The sequence below is a fragment of the Mytilus edulis genome, chromosome 10 (assembly GCF_963676685.1).
Source record: "Mytilus edulis chromosome 10, xbMytEdul2.2, whole genome shotgun sequence".
Classification (NCBI taxonomy): Eukaryota; Metazoa; Mollusca; class Bivalvia; order Mytilida; family Mytilidae; genus Mytilus; species Mytilus edulis.
The window spans coordinates 8,901,762-8,923,493 of record NC_092353.1 but is presented as its reverse complement, the minus strand read 5'-3'; the positions used below and the strand labels follow the sequence as shown (position 1 = coordinate 8,923,493).

The 21,732-nt window shown below is 32.5% G+C and overlaps 2 protein-coding genes across 2 annotated transcripts; one reads left to right on the top strand and one right to left on the bottom strand.

Moving 5' to 3' along the window:
* Positions 1 to 741: 741 nt before the first annotated feature.
* Positions 742 to 9,713, top strand: LOC139493318 (eukaryotic translation initiation factor 3 subunit H-A-like). The gene is made up of 6 exons (XM_071281599.1): positions 742 to 873; positions 2,558 to 2,714; positions 6,466 to 6,633; positions 7,164 to 7,413; positions 8,453 to 8,588; positions 9,373 to 9,713. Exons 1-6 carry the CDS (start codon positions 817 to 819, stop codon positions 9,592 to 9,594), a joined length of 990 nt encoding a protein of 329 aa, XP_071137700.1. The 5' UTR covers positions 742 to 816; the 3' UTR covers positions 9,595 to 9,713.
* Positions 9,714 to 14,565: 4,852 nt separating this feature from the next.
* On the bottom strand, positions 14,566 to 21,697 carry LOC139493317 (toll-like receptor 4). Its single transcript, XM_071281598.1, has 2 exons — positions 21,079 to 21,697; positions 14,566 to 17,266 (listed from the first exon to the last, which is right to left on the bottom strand). Exon 2 carries the CDS (start codon positions 17,173 to 17,175, stop codon positions 14,590 to 14,592), a length of 2,586 nt encoding a protein of 861 aa, XP_071137699.1. The 5' UTR covers positions 17,176 to 17,266; positions 21,079 to 21,697; the 3' UTR covers positions 14,566 to 14,589.
* Positions 21,698 to 21,732: the final 35 nt, after the last annotated feature.

The following is a 21,732-nucleotide window of genomic DNA, read 5'->3' as shown; positions in this document are numbered from 1 at the left end:
TTGTAAGTAAAACAGGAGTGTGGTTTTTTTTAACATGTCGCGCCATATCTCAAAACGATTTATCATTATTGCATCAAACTTTACACACTTCTTAGTAATATAAATCTTAACTTCTGCATCTTCCCGTATCTTTCTTTCCGTACAATGTGAACAATTTAACGAAAAATTAAACAATTTTGAGGCAAGGTTCACTCAATTCGTTATTTTGACATGCATTTTTACTTATTTCTTCGTTAATATAGAACGGTTGTAGAAAATATTGCATATCACAATAGAAAATAGTTGTATATGTATATATATTCTTCGATATCATTAAAAAATAAGAAAATAAGGAGAAACCTATCTTTCTTCTGTCTATTGATGTTCCGTCATTGTGCCGGATGTTAGATACCATCGAGTCCGATCAAATTTTGCCGGTGTGGTTTAGACACAGTGACTTAGTACACTACAATACAATGACTTAGTGTAGTGATACGTAGTAAGTACGGAACGGATGTGAGCTCTGCGCCGGAGATTGCTAGCCCAGCAGTATATTATCCCCTCAAACATGTTTTGTACAAGATCGACAGAATGAAAAAAAAACGAATTATAATTGTTCTTTTTTTTTATTTTATCGACATTTTTTTCTTTTCCAAGAAATATTGTACAACAATACATTTAAATTATTCGGTTCTATAATGGTTAACGCCACAATTTTGACACTAGTACTCAAAGGACGAAATATTATTTGGGGCGAGTTTGTGTATAGGAATAAATAAAATATGTTTTGAGATTGTCCAGAAAGCGTTTCATTAACCCGGACTCTCCTTTTCCAAGATGGCTTCCAGAAAACACACGAGTTCTCCTGTACAATATGTTCAAATTGATGGTCTTGTACGTGTTCTAATTAATAGATTTCAATAATTAGTGTATGCTCATTAAATATAACTATTTAGCTTTTCAATAAAGCTTTGAATAGGTACCTTCTAATCTGGCGACGCAATTACATTAGTCTCACATCGTTTGTAGTGCCACAGGAAATTCATGATAAATTTCTGTCAATAAATATGATAAAAGTCTGTAAATAATAAAGTCGACTATTAGAAACGCTTCTCCTCTGTTTTTTTTTCATAGACTGCTATGTATGTTACAAATCAAAATAAGCCAGGCTTCCCAGAGTGTGACATTCTATTTTGTAGCCAGTACAAATACATTTTATATTTCTGTAAATTCTGACAATGTACTTATATTGATACACCTGGCACTTAAGTGTTAGTTGTTTAAATCCAATTGGTTGCCTCTGATTATTCAAAGAAATCAACATAGTTGAAAGAGTGTATGAGCACAGGAGTTTGAAATCCTATCAATAAGGGGGTCAAAATATACCAAAGTCGACTACCACAGTAGAGCTTCTCTCTCTCTTCGAGAGAAGCTCTACTGTGATAGTCGACTTTGGTATATTTTGACCCCCTTATTGATAGGATTTCAAACTCCTGTGGTATGAGTGGCCTCCTGTCTGTTTGAGATGTGCCCCATTCAATTACACTTTATTACATAGTTAGACTCGTAACGGGTAGAAGAAGAATGCCTTTACCATCAAGCATCAAATGGTTAATATTCAAAACATTCTACTTTTAATCTCATCAAGTTTGACAGAAGTTTGACATCTTGAACTATTTCGACCATCCAATGTTGATTTCCGGTTACTAGGATCTTCTATCTTCCTTTATGACTAACTATGATATCTAATTATAACCTAATTTGCTATTCATATGCAAGAAGGTAGAAGAATCATGTTACCGGAAATCAGTGTTGATTGGTCGAAATAGTTCAATATGTCAAACAGATTCTGCCAAACTTGATTAGATTAAAAGTAGAATGTATTAAATGTTGAAAAAAGTGGATTATCTTGACATATAAAGGTTGTTGATTCTAAAAAGGCACATGAAAATGTTGAAAAAAATGTTTATCTACCAGTGTGTATTGGTACGGATATCTGACAAATTTATACAAAATAAGCGAAAAATTAGTGCAAACAAATTGTCCACGATCTCCTGTTTTGGATTGGAACTGCTTTCTGTCTCTATACATGTATATTGCACACAAAAAAAAATAGAAAATAGCAAAATCAATAAAAAGCGAATGTAAATTAGTAAATATATGCATTATAGGGACAGAAGAATTTGGTCTAGAAGAATGCACAAGAATTTGAATGACTTTTCTGATCTGATGACTGAGTTCTTTATTACGAAGTTGATATATCCTTTTGTTTCCTGCACAGATTTATAACATTCATTGGGATGTATGTGTGAGATGGACCAACTGAGAATACATTCATATATTTTACTTTGTTGCATTTTAGGGTGTATTGAAGATAGTTAAGCATTGTCAAGAACACGTTCACATACATATATTTTACTATTTTACATTTTAGGGTGTATTGAAGATAGTTAAGCATTGTCAAGAACACGTTCACATACATATATTTTACTATTTTACATTTTAGGGTGTATTGAAGATAGTTAAGCATTGTCAAGAACACGTTCACATACATATATTTTACTATGTTACATTGTAGGTTGTATTGAAGATAGTTAAACATTGTCAAGAGGAAGCAGCTGGTGGAACAGATTTGGTCCAGGGTGTCTTGTTAGGTCTAGTCGTCGACAACAAGTTGGAAATCACAAATTGCTTTCCTTTCCCCAGGCATAATGATGAAGAAGAATTTAATGAAGGTAAGTAAAGATATTTTCTGTAGTTTACCTCATAGTTCCAGTGAAAGGAGTTGTTATTATGAAGTGTCTGTGGTTGTATGTGTCTATAATTTGTATCTCTATTGTAAATGTTTGAATAAAGCTGAAGTTGAGGCCACACCAAATTAATTAATAGTTCTTTGAGATTTTACCCAAAAAAAAATGGGGCGAGCGAGCGAAATTTAAATTTATATTTTTAAATTCTTCGCCTCAAATTTTAAAGAAATATGGAGCGAGTGATATTTTTTTTCTCTCAATTTTTATATCTTTTACCTAAAAGAAGCAACTGAATTTTCTACTCACTTAATTGAAAGGGGACATAATTTGATATAATTAAATTATCTCCCTTTTTATATGTATTTCAACTTTCTGCATTCTTTTTCATTTTGTTTTGTTGTTTGTATAATTAACACTGCACAAATATACACTTTTGAACATATTTTTTTATGCATGAACTTTATATGGCTATCTGCTTTTAATATGCACTGCTTTCATCTGTAGTATATGCACCTTCTGGTCCTTAGACACCCTCTGTAGTATGCTAGCTAGCTTCTTGTAACATAACTGCATGGTGTGTGTTTTGTGTTTATGCATATGGATCACATACCAGTTAATCCAAGCACAGTGGAAACTGGGGATCCTAGCTAGTGCTACTTTACAATTAAATATCAGAAAATAAATTACACCAAAACATACCAACATGGAAATACCTACATAACCTACATTTATAAGCCTATGTTATAACTAAGATTTCAACCAGATGCATCATGGAGTCTATAATCCTGCAATAGAAATGCATTTTTTTCATTTACAAAACATCCTGTGTTAAACAAGTTAACTTTCAATTTCACCCATCTTTAAAAATGGTATAAAATATCAAATTTTATCATTTTGTCAGTACCTTGTATTATTATAAAAAGGTACATATAAAAATGGAACAATATGGGGTATTTTAAAGTTTGAGAACTGCACAACATCCACCAGGAAAAATAACAAATGCAGAAAACCTCTTTACCTGTATCTAAAGTGTCTAGTGACCATCCTTGATCAATGTTTGAGGCCCAATCAATGATATCAGAGTAAAGTCTTTGTGGCCCAGAAAGCTGTTTCCCAGACAAGGGGACAGGTTTATCAGGCATGTGTAACTCATTTAGTGAGCTCATGAGTACCGAAAATGCATTAATTCCACTTGGTTTTGAATTTGATGCATCTTTAGTAGCAGTAGATCCATCATCAATTGTGAACTGCACATATTTAAAGTTTAGGTCATTACATATTGACCATACCATATTTTCGTCAGATATTTCGATACTAGAATCATCGAAACTGTTCGACTTACTTATTTGTATGGTTTTAATATTAATAATCTCACTTTGTGCATCGCTACATCGTTCAATGGCTTCTTGATATAGTTCCCTGAATGTCCGACATTTTGTTTGTGTTGCCGTATTTTTTAATATGTATGCCTTGTTGTTATTTTTGTCTGAATGTTTCACCACAGAAACAATCAGCACGTTTTCCATCTTTGCAACTTTTTTTATCAGAATCAAAAATATGCTTGACAAATGACAAACACTGCATATTTTCAAACGCTTAATTGATAAAGATTTTTTTTTAATACCGGAATCGAGTTCGTTGAAAATGCGGATTTATTTTCGACGTGCAGGAATTTTATTTTTATTTTTATTTTTTGGTTTTGGCAGGTGAGGTGCGGGAAATTTATTTTTATTTTTTTATTTTAATTTCGGCAATTTAGGTGTGGGTTTTCCAAAGAACTACTAATTAATTTGGTGTGGCCTGATGGTTAAAATTAATATCTTTATTATTATACCCTTGACAGCAAAGTCAAATGAAAGAAATCAACAATGTTTGAAAACTATATTCAGTTATGCCACAAACCATAAAACCTTGCAAAGAATTAATTCCTGCTAGGCTGCTAGGCCACCATAGCAAGGTTGGGCGGTATTTACCGCCCTGGACAATACTCTTCAAGTGGTCAATTAATACTGGCAAATACATATGTGTAACACATAAGCAAACGACAACCACTGAATTACAGGCTCCTCAGTGACTTGAATGTTCATTACCATGATAACATATATTAAATGTATTTTCATATTGAAATTGATAGAAAACAAAAATTTGGCAATTTTGGAAAAAGGGAGGAGGGATAAAAGAAAACATTTTCCTGTCCCCAGTACCTATGACTTTTGATACCTTTCCTGAAATTCTCCAGTCATTAAGTCTTTTACAAAATTCTTTCCTACGACAATTTACCTATTCTTTCAACCACGCTCTGAATGCCCGCGATTTCGCGGGTGTGTTCTAGTGATTTATAAATTAAGATATGATTTTTTTGAAAATAGTGTTTACAGGTAAATAAAACTTGAGGTAAATTAAGTTACAGGTGTCATATTACCTATCACCTGGCATTGCTAGGTGTGATAATTTAACTACTAAAACAACAGCCCCCAATGAATGATGACAAAACATGGGTTGAAAGTAATAAAAAGGATATTTGAAGATACTCATTAAGTTAAAAAATCAAATGTTTTTATCCTGTGTATTCAACTGTAAGACAAAAACCACCCTGCAGGAAATGAAGGAACTTTACTCTTATGCCTTTTATAATTTATGGTGTGAACAAAAAAATCTATTATTTGGTGTAATAAATTTTTACATACACATCTAGTTCAACCACCATGACTTTAAACTGAAACCGAAACTTTAGTAAAGACCCTATCTGGAACTTTAATACAATATTAGAAGACAACAACACAACCAGAGCAAATGATTGCGATGCTATAGTCAGTGCTAAAGGCACCTGATGAGTCCTTGACAGGGACAACACTGTTTTTATCTTTTGTACTAATAAGTGATTGTAAATCACTGTTTACTATTAATTTACAATAAAAATAGAAATGATAATATTTAAAATGACTGCAACACTTTCATTATTTCATTACTGGTACATGTAGCAATTGACCAGGTAGAGAGTGGTGTTTATAAACTTTATAGTAAAGTCCATCCAAAATTTCAATCGACCAGTATTTGCCAGTAAATGCCAGTATTTACCGGTATCTACCGCTAGTATTGACCACTTTGACCACTTTTTTGCCAACCTTGCTGACCATACATGTAAACAATATGGCCACCTTCAAGCAGTGATCTAGAGCTCTAAGATTTGAAAATAGAGGGACGTGGTATCTGTACATGCTGTATAATACTAGTTTTTTGTCATGGTAAACATGGTAAAACATATTTAGAAAAATTTATGTACTTCAAGATACCAAAGCAGCAATAAAATGTAAAAAATGAAAGTAGGACAGATGCCATCAGAGCTCCAGATTGCCACCCTACATGTCAATAATTTGTTTATCCCTACCATTTTCTCTGTCCTTTGCCTAATTCCCTTCAGACTTTGTAGTTAATGAATGAATATACAAAATGCAAACATCACCTTATTTTGGTTTTGGTTTCATATATTTTACATATAAGTGTCATTATATTTAAATTCTCTTTTTATTAAACATGTTTATTGATTATGAGTATGACATTAAATTTGTATATATGATAAACATTGTATTGAATATTTTGTGGTTTTTGATTTGACATCATATTTCTTTCATATGTCAGGATTACCAAATATATTTTTTTATAATAATGTTTTATTTGATGTCATATCTCTCTCTCATGTGTTGATTATAATGTACATTTATGTATTATTTTGTAGTTCAATACCAGATGGAAATGATGAGAAATCTACGACATGTAAACATAGACCATTTACATGTTGGATGGTATCAGAGTACATACTTTGGCTCTTTCATCAACAGACCATTATTAGACTCTCAGTTCAACTACCAAGATAATATTGAAGAATCTGTTGTTCTTATTTATGGTAAGGTAATCATTATATCCATACACCTCTGATTTCTTATAGTCATCGATTGCTAACGCCACTGGGGATAAAGTAAAAGTCAAAAATTGTAAATCAATATTAAGGATTTAATCACTTATGTCAGCAGCTTTAATTTAACCAACTAAAAAAATGTAGCATTTTAAATTCAACCTAAACATACAGAATAAAGGTCAAGGACACAGCAACCCAATAACAACAAACATACAACAAAAATTACATGTTACTGTAATCAAGTGCATGTAGTGATGCAGGTCTAGACAGTGTATTTATTTAAACAAAGAGAGACATGTAAATTTAAATGCACTTGTATCATATGTAGAATGACTGTTTGAACTGATTTTGATTAACACAAGAGGAAGGAGATGTCTGATGAATTATGTTCTACGCCTTTTGATCACTAACTGAATTCAGTTTATAAATACCAAGATATACTTATATGCCATGTATTTCAGCCTGAGGAATAATTTTTCAAATCAATTTTTATATGTATTACAATTATAACATTTCAGATCCTTTACGTACCACACAGGGATATTTAGCATTAAAGGCCTACAGATTGACCAGAGAAATGATGGACTTCTATAGAAATGGAGATTACAGTCCAGACTCGATTAAAGAATCAAATATCAGCTTTGAAAAAATGTTTGAAGAAATCCCAATCTATGTGAAGAATTCTCATCTGACCAATGCCTTGTTGTGTGAAGTAGAAGAAAAAACTACTGATGAAGATAAATTTAATTATCTTGATTTAGCAACTAGGTAAGGGAGATAACTCAAGACAAAATCAATAATATTATAAAATTGAGTCAGGAAGATTAGGAACTTGTCAAATTACTTTCCAAATTATTTGAACCCACCCTATATTGCAACCATCTTGTTTGTCTGTTTGTCCAACTATTATTTTCATCACACTTTCTTATATACTACTAAATAGAAAAAAATTATATTGATTCAGCAGCTTAAAAGCAACAAGTAGTGATGTGTTAGCATGTTAAGAATCTGTGACTCATTTCACAGTAAAACTTACCAGATAAAATACTTGTTAAACATAAACATTTCAGTATAACAGATAAACAATTTTTGTTGTTACATTTTTTTGTGAAAAGAGCCTGTGTTAGATACCTACTCCCTGTAACAGATACTTTGAATTTTTCAATATGTTGAATTAACTACTTAAAGTTTCTCTAAACTATTGAACAGTGATGAGTTGTGATGTCTGTATCTTTGGGAATTTGTTGGACCCTTCTTTCTAATTCCAATAATTTCAATAACTAGTGGTGATTTTTTACTACACCAATGCTTGATTAATTTTTAAATGAAAAAGAAACGGTCTTGAATCAAGATAAAATTGTATGTATAGTTGCTGTTTACTTCCAACATACATACATCCTCATTTTTGGTACAGCCTTTATTAGAGAATATCAGAAAGATCAATGTAGAACTTTATTATATATGACACTACAGCTCAGGTGGATTTTGCTTTGTCCACCAGTCCACAGTGGGAGTGGGCACCGGGTGGGCAAAATTTCTAGCTTGTCCACTCTGCCCACCCATAGGAGTGGGCATGCAATTTCTTTTGTATAATCAAAAGAATTGCAAGTATAATCAATTGAAAAAAGCAGTTAAGCAATTGTAATCAATATTTTTACAAAAAAGAGATTATAGCTAGAGTGGGCACTGGTGGGCTGTCCACGGTGGGCCGGTGGAAATAGCAAAATCCACCCGTGCTGTTGTGTGATATAAAAGAGATGTGGGGGTCAGTAAGACATTAATCCAACTTTATTTTGTTCTTTTTCAGTTCAATGTTGGAAAAAAATCTCCGTCAGTTAATGGATTGTGTTGATGAGGTTGCTATGGATGCCAACCGTTTCCTTAACTACCAGAGACAATATAATAAACAATCTGTACAGAAACAGCAGTTCCTGACGAAGAGGGTAGGTTTATATGAGTATAATTCCATTAAAAAACTGTTCCTAGTTTGTATAAGCTCAGCTTCTTCTTTGAGACTAAATTTTTGGTCTGAGTGATTTTTGTGGTTAAACATAACAAACATGAAATTCACCATTTCAGCTGATATATATATGGATACAGCAGATAACACTTTTTTCCTTGTTGAAATCGCACAATTTTTCTATGTAATTAATACCAGTTGTCACATCCTTTCATTATGGAATATTATTATGTACATAAAAAAAACATGATACTGTGGTAGTTTTTAAGAAAACAATATTCCTGTAAATCGATTTCTATGTTTAGAAACAACTTTTGAAACTAAAAATTCAAATTAACACAGGAATTATTTATTTACATTATTTATGTGGTTGTTTGAGAGGCAACAGAAAGGATTGTTTTACTGCTGTTGACTTGTGATTTTGTTTCAAACAAAATTAAACCATTAGATCTATAAATTACCATGTCATAATGCCTGAAAAATATAATAAAAAGAAAAGGATGTGGGGTATCTACCTATGACACAAAAACCTGTATTTGCACAGTAAAAAAATTCTAAAAGCAAAGAAACAGTGCTTTTATTGCTGTTCTTCATCTCACAAACAACAGTGAGGCCTTCAAATGGAGCAAAACACTCAGAACTCAAGTTTAAGACAACCCCTAGCACCTGTTTTAGTGTAATTCCTTGTAAGAATAGATGTAGACTTTCATAGCTATAGTGTAAGAATTTTATGCAGATTTATCATGTAATAATGAAATATTTTTCAGCAACAAGAAAATACAGCCAGAGAAGCTAGAGGTGAGAAACCTTTACCTGAGGATGACATCAACAAGATGTTTAAGCCAATACCAGCACCTGCTAGATTAGATAGCTTGTTATTGGCTGAACAGATTAACAACTACTGCCAGCAAATAGGAGAGTTTTCATCACAGAGTGTTGGAAAGCTGTTTATGTCTGAAACTTTACAGAAAGAACCATTAGAAAGTTAATGAACAGATTGAACTTAGATTTGAAAACTGAAAATAATTATAAGATCAATATGGTTAGCCATTTTAGTACATTGAGAATGAAAAAAAGTTGTCAGAATAAAAAAAAAAAAAAACTTGAAGTCTGGCTTTTATATCCTTCATAGCAATACTAAGTATTCTCCTGAGTGTACATAATGTTGTTCTTGACCTACATATCAAAAGGCTTTAGTGCTTTAAAATATTCACAAACATGGTCAAATAATTTATTTTGGATGAAACAGGTCTTCTGATTGGCTGACAGAGTTGTGTCTATCAGCTTATAGACATAATTTTTTAATGTGACCGTGATGTCATCAAGGTTGTTTTCATGATTTACTCCGACTACAAATGGAATTCAGAATTAAATTATAGGTAATGACTAATATCTTCTTGAATCAAGATAACATAAAAAAACACTTTAAAATAAACCGCGTACACTTTGCCCCACATTTTTAAGCCCCATGCAACTTCGTTTATGCCCCCGCAACTGAAAGTTATGGGTCATATTGTTTTACCCCTGTCCATCCATCTGTCCATCCATCCCAATATGGGTATATAGTTATGCCACATAACTCCTCCTACAGACTGCTAGGCTGTTTTCACTTTGCTGGCTGATTGTACATTTATTGAAGGTGTGTATGATTTTTGATTTTTTCTGAATTTTTGCTCTTTCTGGAGATAATTGAACTTTGTCATATTTGAAGTATAATCTTGCAGAAGAGGTGCATAGCATTTCCGGATAACTCCTCCAAGTTTGAATGTTAGGAAGTTTTCACTTTGCTGGCTGTTTGTACATATATTGAAGGTGTGTATGTGATCAGGATTTTGAATTATATCAGTAATTGCTTTTTTGGGAGAAAGTTGAACTTAGTCTGGCATTGACTTTGTCATGTTTTTTTTATTTTTTTTTATAATACAGTTATATTACTTCAGTGTGAAGTTGGGGTATCACTGTGATGTTCAACAATTTATTGGCAAAAATAAGAAGAGGGGAATGTAACTTAGATTTTATAATGTTTTTGGCCGAATGACCAAGAAGAGTAAACCTTTATGGCCCAACAACTTTGTTGCAGTGCCATAAAAAGTAAAATAACAAAAAAAACGAACTCCAAGAAAAAATCAAAACAGAAAGTCCCTAATCAAATTGCAAAATCATATGCTCAAACATATTAAAGATCATTAAACAAATTGAAAACAAACTGTCATAATCCTAACTCGGTACCAATCAATGGCTGTATGTCCATGGTCACGATAGAGTTACAATTTTCATTATTAGTAGTCATCCGTTTTATAACATGATTACTAAAAAATCTGTGTACAAGAGTAAGTTTGGGTATGTTACGAGTAGTATTTCAATTTCAGTTGTTTTTTATGATCATTTGTCGTTGATATTGCAAAAAAGTATAATGAAAAGTTGACAGAAGTTCTCTAGTCATCACATGTCAATAATAACTTAGCTTTATCTGGAATCTAATTAATTTTCTTTTTCTCATTCGAACATTTTGCCTTCCCAAATTAGCATTGCCAATTTTGGATTAATACAAAATCAGAGCTCTTGAAAATTGTCTGACTGCATATAAAGTAAATAACAAGAATACAAACATAAAGAAAAATTAACTAGAGGCTCCAAGGAGCCTGTGTTGCTCACCTGATAATTTAATGAACAATTGATGCATGAAATAATGCAACTGTTATACTTTTGCTTTAGTTTTAGAGATTTACGTAAAAATGTTAAGTTTCCCCCTATGTTCTATTTTTAGCCATGTCTTGTTTGTTGGTTGAAAATTTTTTGGTCGTATATTGGTGTCACCTTGGCGTTGTTGTCTGTAGTCGTTGTCGGCATCCGAAGACTTTTAGTTTTCGCACTATAACTTTAGTTTCAGTAAATAGAAATCTATGAAATTTTGACACACTAAAGGAAGGTTGGGATTGATTTTGGGAGTTTTGGTCCCAACAGTTTAGGAATTAGGGGCCAAATAAGCATTTTAACTTAAGTAGAAGTAAATAGAAATCTATGAAATTTAAACACCAGATTTATGACCATAAAATGAAGGTTGGGATTGATTTTGGGAGTTATGGTCCCAACTGTTTAGGAATAAGGGGCCCAAAGGGTCCAAAATTAAACTTTGTTTGAATTCATCAAAAAATTAATAATTGGGGTTCTTTGATATGCCGAATCTTACTGTATATGTAGATTATTAATTTTTGGTCCCATTTTCAAATTGGTCTACATTAAGTTCCAAAGGGTCCAAAATTAACCTAAGTTTGATTTTAACAAAAATTGAATTCTTGGGGTTCTTTGATATGCTGAATCTAAACATTTACTTATATTTTTTATTATTGGCCCAGTTTTCAAGTTGGTCCAAATTGGGTCCAAAATATTAAACTTTGTTTGATTTCGACAAAAATTGAATCCTTGGGATTCTTTGATATGCTGAATCTAAACATGCTCTTATAATTTTTATTATGGGCCCAGTTTTCAAGTTGGTCCAAATCGTGGTCCAAAATTTAACTTTGTTTGATATCAACAAAAATTAAATCCTTGGGATTCTTTGATATGCTGAATCTAAACCTGTATTTAGATTTTTGATTATAGGCCCAGTTTTCAAGTTGGTCCAAATCGCGGTCCAAAATTAAACTTTTTTTGATATCAACAAAAATTGTATATATGAGGTTCTTTGATATATGCTTAATCTAACGATGTATTTAGATTTTTGATGTTTGGGCCCGGTTATCAGATTGGTCCACATTGAGGTCTAAAGGGTCCAAAATTGAACTTTATTTGATTTCATCAAAAATTGAATTCTTGGGGTTCTTTGATATGCTGAATCTAACCATGTATTTATATTTTGGATATTGGACCATAATAGGTAATGTCCAATTTAAAATTTTAAGTTTAAGTTCTTAGACCACATTCATTATGTGTCAGAAACCTGTGTTGTGTCAACTTTTTAATCACAATAAAATCCAGAGCTGTATTAAGCTTGAATGTTGTGTCCATATTTGCCCCAATGTTCAGGGTTCGAACTCTGCGGTCGTATAAAGCTGCGCCCTGCGGAGCATCTGGTTGAAAAATTGTTAAGAATTGACTTCAAAGGACAACAACTCCTTAAGGGTCAACTGACAATTGGGTAATGTTGACTTATTTGCAGATCTTACTTTGCTTAATATTAGTGCTGTTAACAGTTTTGCTCAATCTGTAATAATATTCACAAAGAGGGACGAAAGATGTCGGAGGGACAGTCAAACTCGTAGGTTGAAAGTAAACTTGACAGTGCCATGGCTAAAAATAAAAAGACAAATAATTGTACAGATAACTCAGCATAGAAAGCTAAAGACTAAGCAACACTAACCCGACTTAATCTCGAATGCTCCGGAAAGGTAAGTAGATACTGCTTCACATGTGGCATCTTCGAGTTGCTTAAGTTTTTACTAATCCGGTAAATTCGGTAGGTCACATTTGTTTAAAGGGAAGTGTATTGTAGTTACGACATAAGGAACATATCTGATATCATCTGTAAAACAGTTATTCCATAACGGTTAACCAACTCGTGATGTCGTCTATTAGATTTACAAAGGGATGATTTCAACTTCATCATTTGAAACTCTTGATAATAACCAAACACTGCGAAATTTTCTTAAAATAACCAATTCAGGGGCAGCAACCCAACAATGATACGTCTGAAAATAACAGGGGAGATAGATCTTGACCTGATGAAAATTTTACCCCTGCCAGAAAAGCAGTGAAAACTCAAAACTCAAAAAATGTCGTGCACAATCCATAACTAATATCCTCTGATCCTAAACGCAATACACCTTAATTATATGAAAGGTTGTAAAAAAATATCACTAAATTGACTGTATCCATCTGACGAGTTAAGACTTTTAACTGATTTTTATAGTTCGTTCTTATGTTGTACTGTTATACCACTGTCCAATGTCAGGGAAGGGTTGATATCCCGCTATTATATTCAACCCCACCACATTCTGAATGTATGTGCCAAGCCAGAAGCCGTTAACTCAGTGGTGGTCGTTTGTTTATGTGTTACATATTCGTTTTTCGTTCATTTGTTGTACATAGATAAAGCAGTTAGTTTTCTCGTTTGAATTGTTTTACATTGTCATTTCGGAGTGTTTTAAAGCTAACTATGCAGTATGGGTAGTATCATTGATATGTTTATATTTATAAATTAACTTCGTACTTTATTTGGCCTTTTTAACTTTTTTGGATTCGAGCGTCACTGATGAGTCTTTTGTAGACGAAACGCGCGTCTGGCGTATATATACAAAATTTAGTCCTGGTATCAATGATGAGTTTATTTGTTCATTTTCGAAGGCCGTACGGTGACTTACATGTAAAGTTAATAATTTCTGTTTCATTTGGTCTGTTATGGAGAGTTGTCTCATAAGCAATCATACCTCATCTCCTTTTTTATATGAAATGAACACGTTGGTAATATCTAATATAGGTACAGTATGTCTTACTACTTGGACTTTGGAAGAAATTGATATCATACCACTAGTTTAAAGGGATTAGGCCTATAATTGTAGTACATGTATACAACGGAATACGACAAAAAGAACGAAAGGAAGTACTACAAATAAAAACAAGTAAGTCATGAAACAAGAGTAAATACAACTACACTTACAAAAGTTCAAAGTAAATCATTTTTATCGATAATTGCCTTCAATTATATCGTATTGGTTTTGTCTAATGATATGGATAAATCGCTTGCTATTTTGACAAGTAAAAGGTGACATATAATATTTCCCAAACTCGTAAGAAGAAAACAAAACTATTTCAGTTACTAGCATATATGCAATTTACTGTCCTCGTGTTCTCTGTATGGATTTTGTTGACGATATTTATAGTACTCTATCATGCATAGTGTATTTTGAGGCCTTATTTTTGTTTATCAATAACGCACAATCAACAATCAATAAATCAATCAATTGCGTATGAAAAAATACTTTTACTCAAAATTGAAAAGAATCAGTAAACAATGCCATTCGTAATTTGTCCCAACCCGTCTCGTTATCAGCCCAGTCTATTATAGTTACATTTTGTAGAATGTCGTCCAGTTCATGTGGAACGCATGTGGCCTTAGCTCCTTTGACTAAGATGATTATTTTCTGCAAGTAATTTCTGCATTTTTCGAATTTGACTCTTTCGATTTCAAATTTGTTCCACTCGTTGTCTTTGTAGGACTCGGACAGGATAAATACTGCATGTTTACTACCAGAAATAGCATTTGCTATTTCATCTGCTTTCGCAACTCCAATCAGAAAATCGCGGTCCTCTATGCATACTTTCATGTGCCATGAACACTCTACTTTTGGGAGGAAGTCATCATACACCCATTGACAAATGTCGTTTGCAAATGACAAGTAAATATCATAATTAAATTTTCTTTCTAATCTATGTTCTACGACTCTCCGAAAGTTACGATATATCCAATATGTTATTTTCCAACGGAAATTTAAAAGTATTGCAAGCGGAACAGTAAAAATGACGAATGCAACTAGAAGTCCTATTCCGAGGCGCAACCATTGTTTGCTCTTGCAGTTCCCAAACTGTTGATGAAATCGTCTGTAGACATCCATTGTGTTACTTTCCGATCCATTTGTCAATGTGCAGCTGAAATTTTTATTGATTCGATCAAAAACGACATTTGTGCTGAAAAGCCACCTTATAAAGTCCGAAGTTTCGCATGTACATGTTAGACTGTTCCCTTCGACCGACAAATTAAATGTTCCTTCATATTTTTTACTTTTCTTATCCATCCAGTCTCTAAATGTTTTATTAATAGTTTGAAGGCGGTTGAAACTTAAATCCAATTTACTTAAGTAGGGTAAATTCATCATAGCTATTGGTATGGCTGACAATAAATTGTGTGCTATATTGACAATTGACAAATTTAAGTTTGTTTCAAAGGCATCTTCATCTAGATACCATAAGTTGTTGTAAGATATATCAAGTTTTTCCACGGCCGGAAATAGTTTGAATATTTTACCTGTTTTTCCAGTCGTTAGCCCAAGCATTGCATTTTTTAAAATAGCTGTTTGGACATTTTTAAAAACCGGTATGGACGTCTCATGAATAAGTATTGTTGAGTTAAGTCCAGAAATGTCCAAATACTTAACATTAAAAGGAGTCTCGGAATATATTACAGGAAACTGCGTTATCTGCCAGTATGAGAAATCTACATATCTTAGATTATCAGCCTTGGCTACAAATATTTTTAGTGGGTACAAGACATAAGATGTTATGTAATGGGAAACACGAAGGAAAGTAAGATTACCCGGAAAATAAATCGTAAATTTATATTCATCAACCATTGAAGCTTTTTCTAACGTTGAGTTGTTTAAGTTTTTATATGCATTTGTAGCTGCGGACTTTATTTGGCATCCTTCTCTATAAACTTCTTTTGCATATGCAGCATTCTCCAGCACGTCTATGTTGCAGTAATCAATAATGTTGTAGTTGATTGCGTTATACGACCAGTCAAAATATTTCAAATTGATAACTCTTCTCATAATGATTAGCAATTCCGGTGCATGCGGTCCTAGGGCTATTGCAAATCGATTGCCTGAGAGTACCAAATTCTCTAAACATTCTGGAAATTTCAGTGCCAGTAGAGATCTTTGCTCATAACCTACAATTTCACATTCTGCTAAAACTAAAGTTTTTACACAAATATACATCAAGTAATTAATCATAACACGAGTTATGAAAACAGGTTTAGGAAACTGAGGTCTGATTTGTTTGAATATAATCGAGGTCATTCTTGTATTCTTGAAAGGATATAAGAGTTGTAACGCATCTCCTAATTGCATAGCTACTCTATTCATATTCAATATCATAAGTGATGGAAACGGCTTCAAAAAGTCTGCCTCTACAATCGATATTTTACCGACACAATCGTGGAAGAAGATTGCAGTAATAGTTGATGGTAAATCTACAAAAGTGTCATTAGACATCTGTTTTAAATAGCATCGTGCAAACTTTATTGTTTTTAGTTGCGACAGTCTTGCGAATCCACTTAAATTAAATACAGGTGTTTGCGCAAGATCCATATATAGATTGGTTAAATTTAACACGTCTCCAAAGTAAGGATATATCATTGGCTTTGGTATATCTAACGTTTTATTTATATTGTATCTAATGTCTAAATGTTGCATATGTAATAAAGGTTTAATAACAATGTCAAATATTTTTGTAAATATGTTAAGTTGGTTATGCTGTATTGAAAGCCATCGTAAATTTTCCAATCCTTTAAAGACATCACCGTATAAAGTATGAATATTGTTTGAATCTATTGTTAATGTCTTCAAGTTAGAAAAAGATGAGAAGGTATTGTTTTTTATCAATGAAATTTGATTGTAGCTCAGATCAAGACCTGATATGTGTATCGGTAAATCTGTCGGAACATCTGTTAATTTTAGTCTGGTGCAATCTGCAATTATTTGATCACCTTGTTGTTCAATCCGACATTTATGCGCATACACGGTAAAATTGATCAGCAATATGATCATGATGATAGGGTAAAGTAATCGTGGCATGTTTAATATTATCTAATTCACCAGAGACATTCGTAATATTGCAGATGGGCTATATTGATGAATGCAGAGTTTTACGATATCAAAATAGTTCCTGTAAAAAAGAAAACGAAAAACATTAAAAATTTACATATGGTTATAGTAAGAGAAACATTACTGATTATTACAGTTTCATTTTTTAATTAATCCGTTTAAATTCAATATTCGTTGACTTAACAGCGTTATTCCCCTTTGTATAATATCTCATAATCGTTATTGGTAATCATCGTATGCGGCGAGACCTTTATATTTAAAGAACAATTTAAATTTTATATGCAATTTTATTGAGGTGCAGGTTGGAAAATAACATTTAAAACATTTCTGACAAAAGATTATACAACATACCGGACATAATAAATTCAAAGAAATGCTCAAGATATATAGTGACAAGGCAGGCTATTATAATACCAGACCCTTATCTAATTACAACGAGGAGGAAACGAAAAAGTTGTCAGACAAATAAAATAGTAGAACAATTGTCACCTTTATCAGTGTTTTCAAACGTAGAATTTTAATTCTTTGTAAAATCTTGGTATGTTTTTTTATCTAAATAAAGCTACATTCCACAGAAAAGAATTATTGCCATTGTGACTTCATGCATACAAGAATATTTTGTAAATCAATGAGTTTAAACGAAAACTGGTATGGTCTATTACATACATTTCGTATATTGATTTATGTGCGCAGGTGGTCTAGTTATCAATTTCATTTGATATGTTCATGAGTGGAAACTTTCCTTCAAGTTTGAGGTGCGACATATGAAATATTTCTAGGAGAACTGACAACAAAGTGTAAACTTCAGTCGATATTCATGGACATCATATCTTATGACATTTTGAGGTAATTAATTTTTTTCGAAATTTTTTATTTTTAAGCTTGTTCAAATCGTGAAATAATAGCACTCGAACGGTCGGTTCGGTACCCGAAGGCGTTTGGTGAGCGTTTAAATATATCAAACGTGACGATGGAAAGTTGGAACAGAACGGCCGCCATTTTGGTTTTGGTAAGATCTTTTGGTTTGTCGACTATGTTGATAATGTTTACAGCCTTTACAACGGCTGCTTATAGGGCCATATTGGTCAGCTTGGTAGCCCGCTTACATGAATCATGAATCTCGGACGTTGGTATAACGATGACAGGACGCATTATTAGGGCCAATGTCGCGAGACAGTGAAATGACGTTCAATTATCTAACACCTAGGATACAACCCTCGGATGTCAGTCGGCATAACACTCCCCATCCATAATGGGTAACGGAATGAATGCTGACACGAGTATTTATGTGGATAACGCCTAACGTAGTCTGTACAGCGTTGGATTGGTTTCTGTCATCGAAAGTAGTAAGTCGTTGATCAATCTACCAGTAAACCCTCATCGTAGATAGCGGGTAAGGGAGAGCTGACCCAGTACGACCTTTCAGCTGTAATGACTGAGACGTGAATGTATGATGGATTGCCAATGACAGGTATCTCTTATGGCAAACCATTCTCGTCAAAATTAAGTTGAAGGCATGTTTTGAAAATTCCAAATATGTGAATTTTGAAATCATTGTGTGTTATTCACTTGTGTCATTGTTTTTTCTTTTCTTCATTTCATGAATTTTTTATTAATAATCTCGGTGTGTATTATCAAAATATCAGAGCGTTATTTTGATTTCTCACTATGCAAAATTATTGTGTTTTTAAATAAAGGCAACAGTAGTATACCGCTGTTCAAAATTCATTTATCGATAGAGGAAAAACAAATCCGGGTTACAATAGAGGCGACAATAACCAAGAATTATTCATACTCATAAGTCGAATAAAATTGACAATATCATGGGAATAGAAAGCGACTAAAGCGAAGAGTGTTAAAGTCATAAGAAACCTCAAATTAAAAAAAAATATGCATATGTTTTTTTTATAACTAAATGGATAGTTTTCATCATCCAACTTATGTACATATACTTTTTTCTGAGGAAAATTCTTTAATTTGTCCACATTTAGAAGAAGTTTACTTAGTTTTGATTGTTTGTTTCCAGGAAGCAATTCGCCGACATATTTTCCGTATGCATAGTGACCTGAGCGTAACCTTCCTCGTAAAAATCCGGTGGTCGCAATACGCATGGATCTGTCATTAAAATAAACAATTATCTGATTGTACATGTTAAACACGTGCTCAATACCCATGCATTTTGTTATTTGTTTACTATAAGGTGACAATCGTTAAACTTCGGCTTCAAAACACGGCATTTAATGAGCATCCATATTTATTAAATCATAACAGACAGAGAGAAAAAAAAATTTGACGATTATACGATATATTTGCGTAAAAAATTATAAAATCGTGCACAGAGGACTAAGTTTATGATATATACATGCATTGGTTCAAGAATTGGATAAACATTTATTTTTCACCACTCACTCACTTCATATGACTTTAACAATCTTTTATAATCATAGTGTGTAAATTTTCCGAAAAAACATCTTCAACATACTTTTTACGAAAACGTCTTGACATAATTTCACAAGTAAAGTGTTTTTTTTTCCTTTGAAGTACACTTATGTCATATAAGCACTTGGTGACTTCCATAAATCTTTAAGAATATATTTTTTTAATTTAATTCCAGTTGATTTGTCTAAATATAAACTGAACTAACTGACTTTTTGTGCAGATAATATTTTCTCTCTCTGAAATTTACATATGTTACCGAAGAACTCAAGATAAAAAAAAAACAAATGTGCGCTTAGATACCTCTTTAAATATTTCCAAATGATATGCGGGTATTGCTGTTTTTTAGTTACAGCTGGCAAATTTATTTTGTTTTCAATTTATTCATGAAATATCCAGAAACCTTCAAAATTAGCATTCATTTCATTATGCAGATCGAAGTTAAAATACGTGTTAAATACATCCATCTATGTAACGCCAAATGTGTTTTTTTTTTAAATGAAGGACGACATTGAACAGTATGAACATGTTGGTATTGAGCTGTGTCATCAATTTGTGGTCTGCTAAATAATAGTTATCATAGTCCATCTATGTAACGCCAAATGTGTTTTTTTTAAAATGAAGGACGACATTGAACAGTATGAACATGTTGGTATTGAGCTGTGTCATCAATTTGTGGTCTGCTAAATAATAGTTATCAAAGGTACCAGGATTATAATTTAGTACGCCAGACTACATAAGACTGATCAGTGAATCTCATATCAAAATATTTATAAAGCCAAACAAATACAAAGTTTAAGAGCATTGAGGATCCAAAATTCAAAAACGGTGTGCCAAATACGGCTAAGGTAGTCTATGCCTGGGATAAGAAAATCCTTAGTTTTTCGAAAAATACAGAGTTTTGTAAACAGGAAATTTATAAAAATGAGCACATGATTGAAATTTTTCACCTACTATTCAGTCTATTTGGAAAATACGTTGTTTAACGGGTCCATCTTAAGAATAACATAAAACTCATGCAAATGATTTGAACACCAACGCTCTGATCTTTAACCTATATAGGACTGTTGGTTAAATAATTTGTTGTAAACATATTCAAACAATCAGTGTATATCTGGAATTCGTAGCAAGTACAACACCGCTCCAGGAGACAAAAGGTTTGATATTATGTGTAGTATAGCTACCAGAAGACCATCAAGATATTCATACTATTGAAATGATACGACGACTAGTTTCAAAACCAACAATATATGCTTACACTTATAAACACATTAATAAAGGGTTTCATTTCATATGTAAAGTGAGCTCGACTAAAACAAATAAAAAAAAGAAATATAAAAAAAAAGAAAATAGATAAAAAAAAAATATCAAAATACAATAATAAAAAAGTCTTCATGATTATTTTGTTAATACAAATAATTTTTAATTTCGACATACCTGCGAATAGCTCAAACGGAAAATGTTGATTTCTTTTTCAAACCAGGAAGATATTTTTTTGCTAAAAAGAGCCAAAGGAAGGAATATAACAAGTTTTCGGAAACGATACTTAAATTATGTCTTAATGGTTTAAAGTATTACTTAATAAATATCTTCATATATATTTTCTTTTTCTTGAATATGATATATTTTAATGAATTATAACTAAAGTCTTATATAATGATCGTTACCAGAAACAACCTGCAGGATTTCTTTAATCAACAAAAGGGAATCATCTATTGAAATGCTGAGCTAGGGAACAATATTTTTAATAGAAGTCCAATCAATATATGCCAAGGAGGGTTGAGATCTCACAAACATGTTTAACCCCGCCGCATTTTTGCGCCTCTCCCAAGTCTTGTATAATTTAAATGTTAGTTTCTTGTGTACAATTTTGAGTTTAGTTTGGCGTTCATTATCACTGAAGTAGTATATATATTTGTTTAGGGGCCAGCTGAAGGAAGCCTCCGGGTGCTGGAATTTCTCGCTGCATTAAAGACCTGTTGGTGACCTTCTGCTGTTGTTTGCTCTATGGTCGGGTTGTTGTCTCTTTGATACATTCCCCATTTCCATCCTCAATATTTCTTTGAATGAAAACAAAACATATAGAAGGAA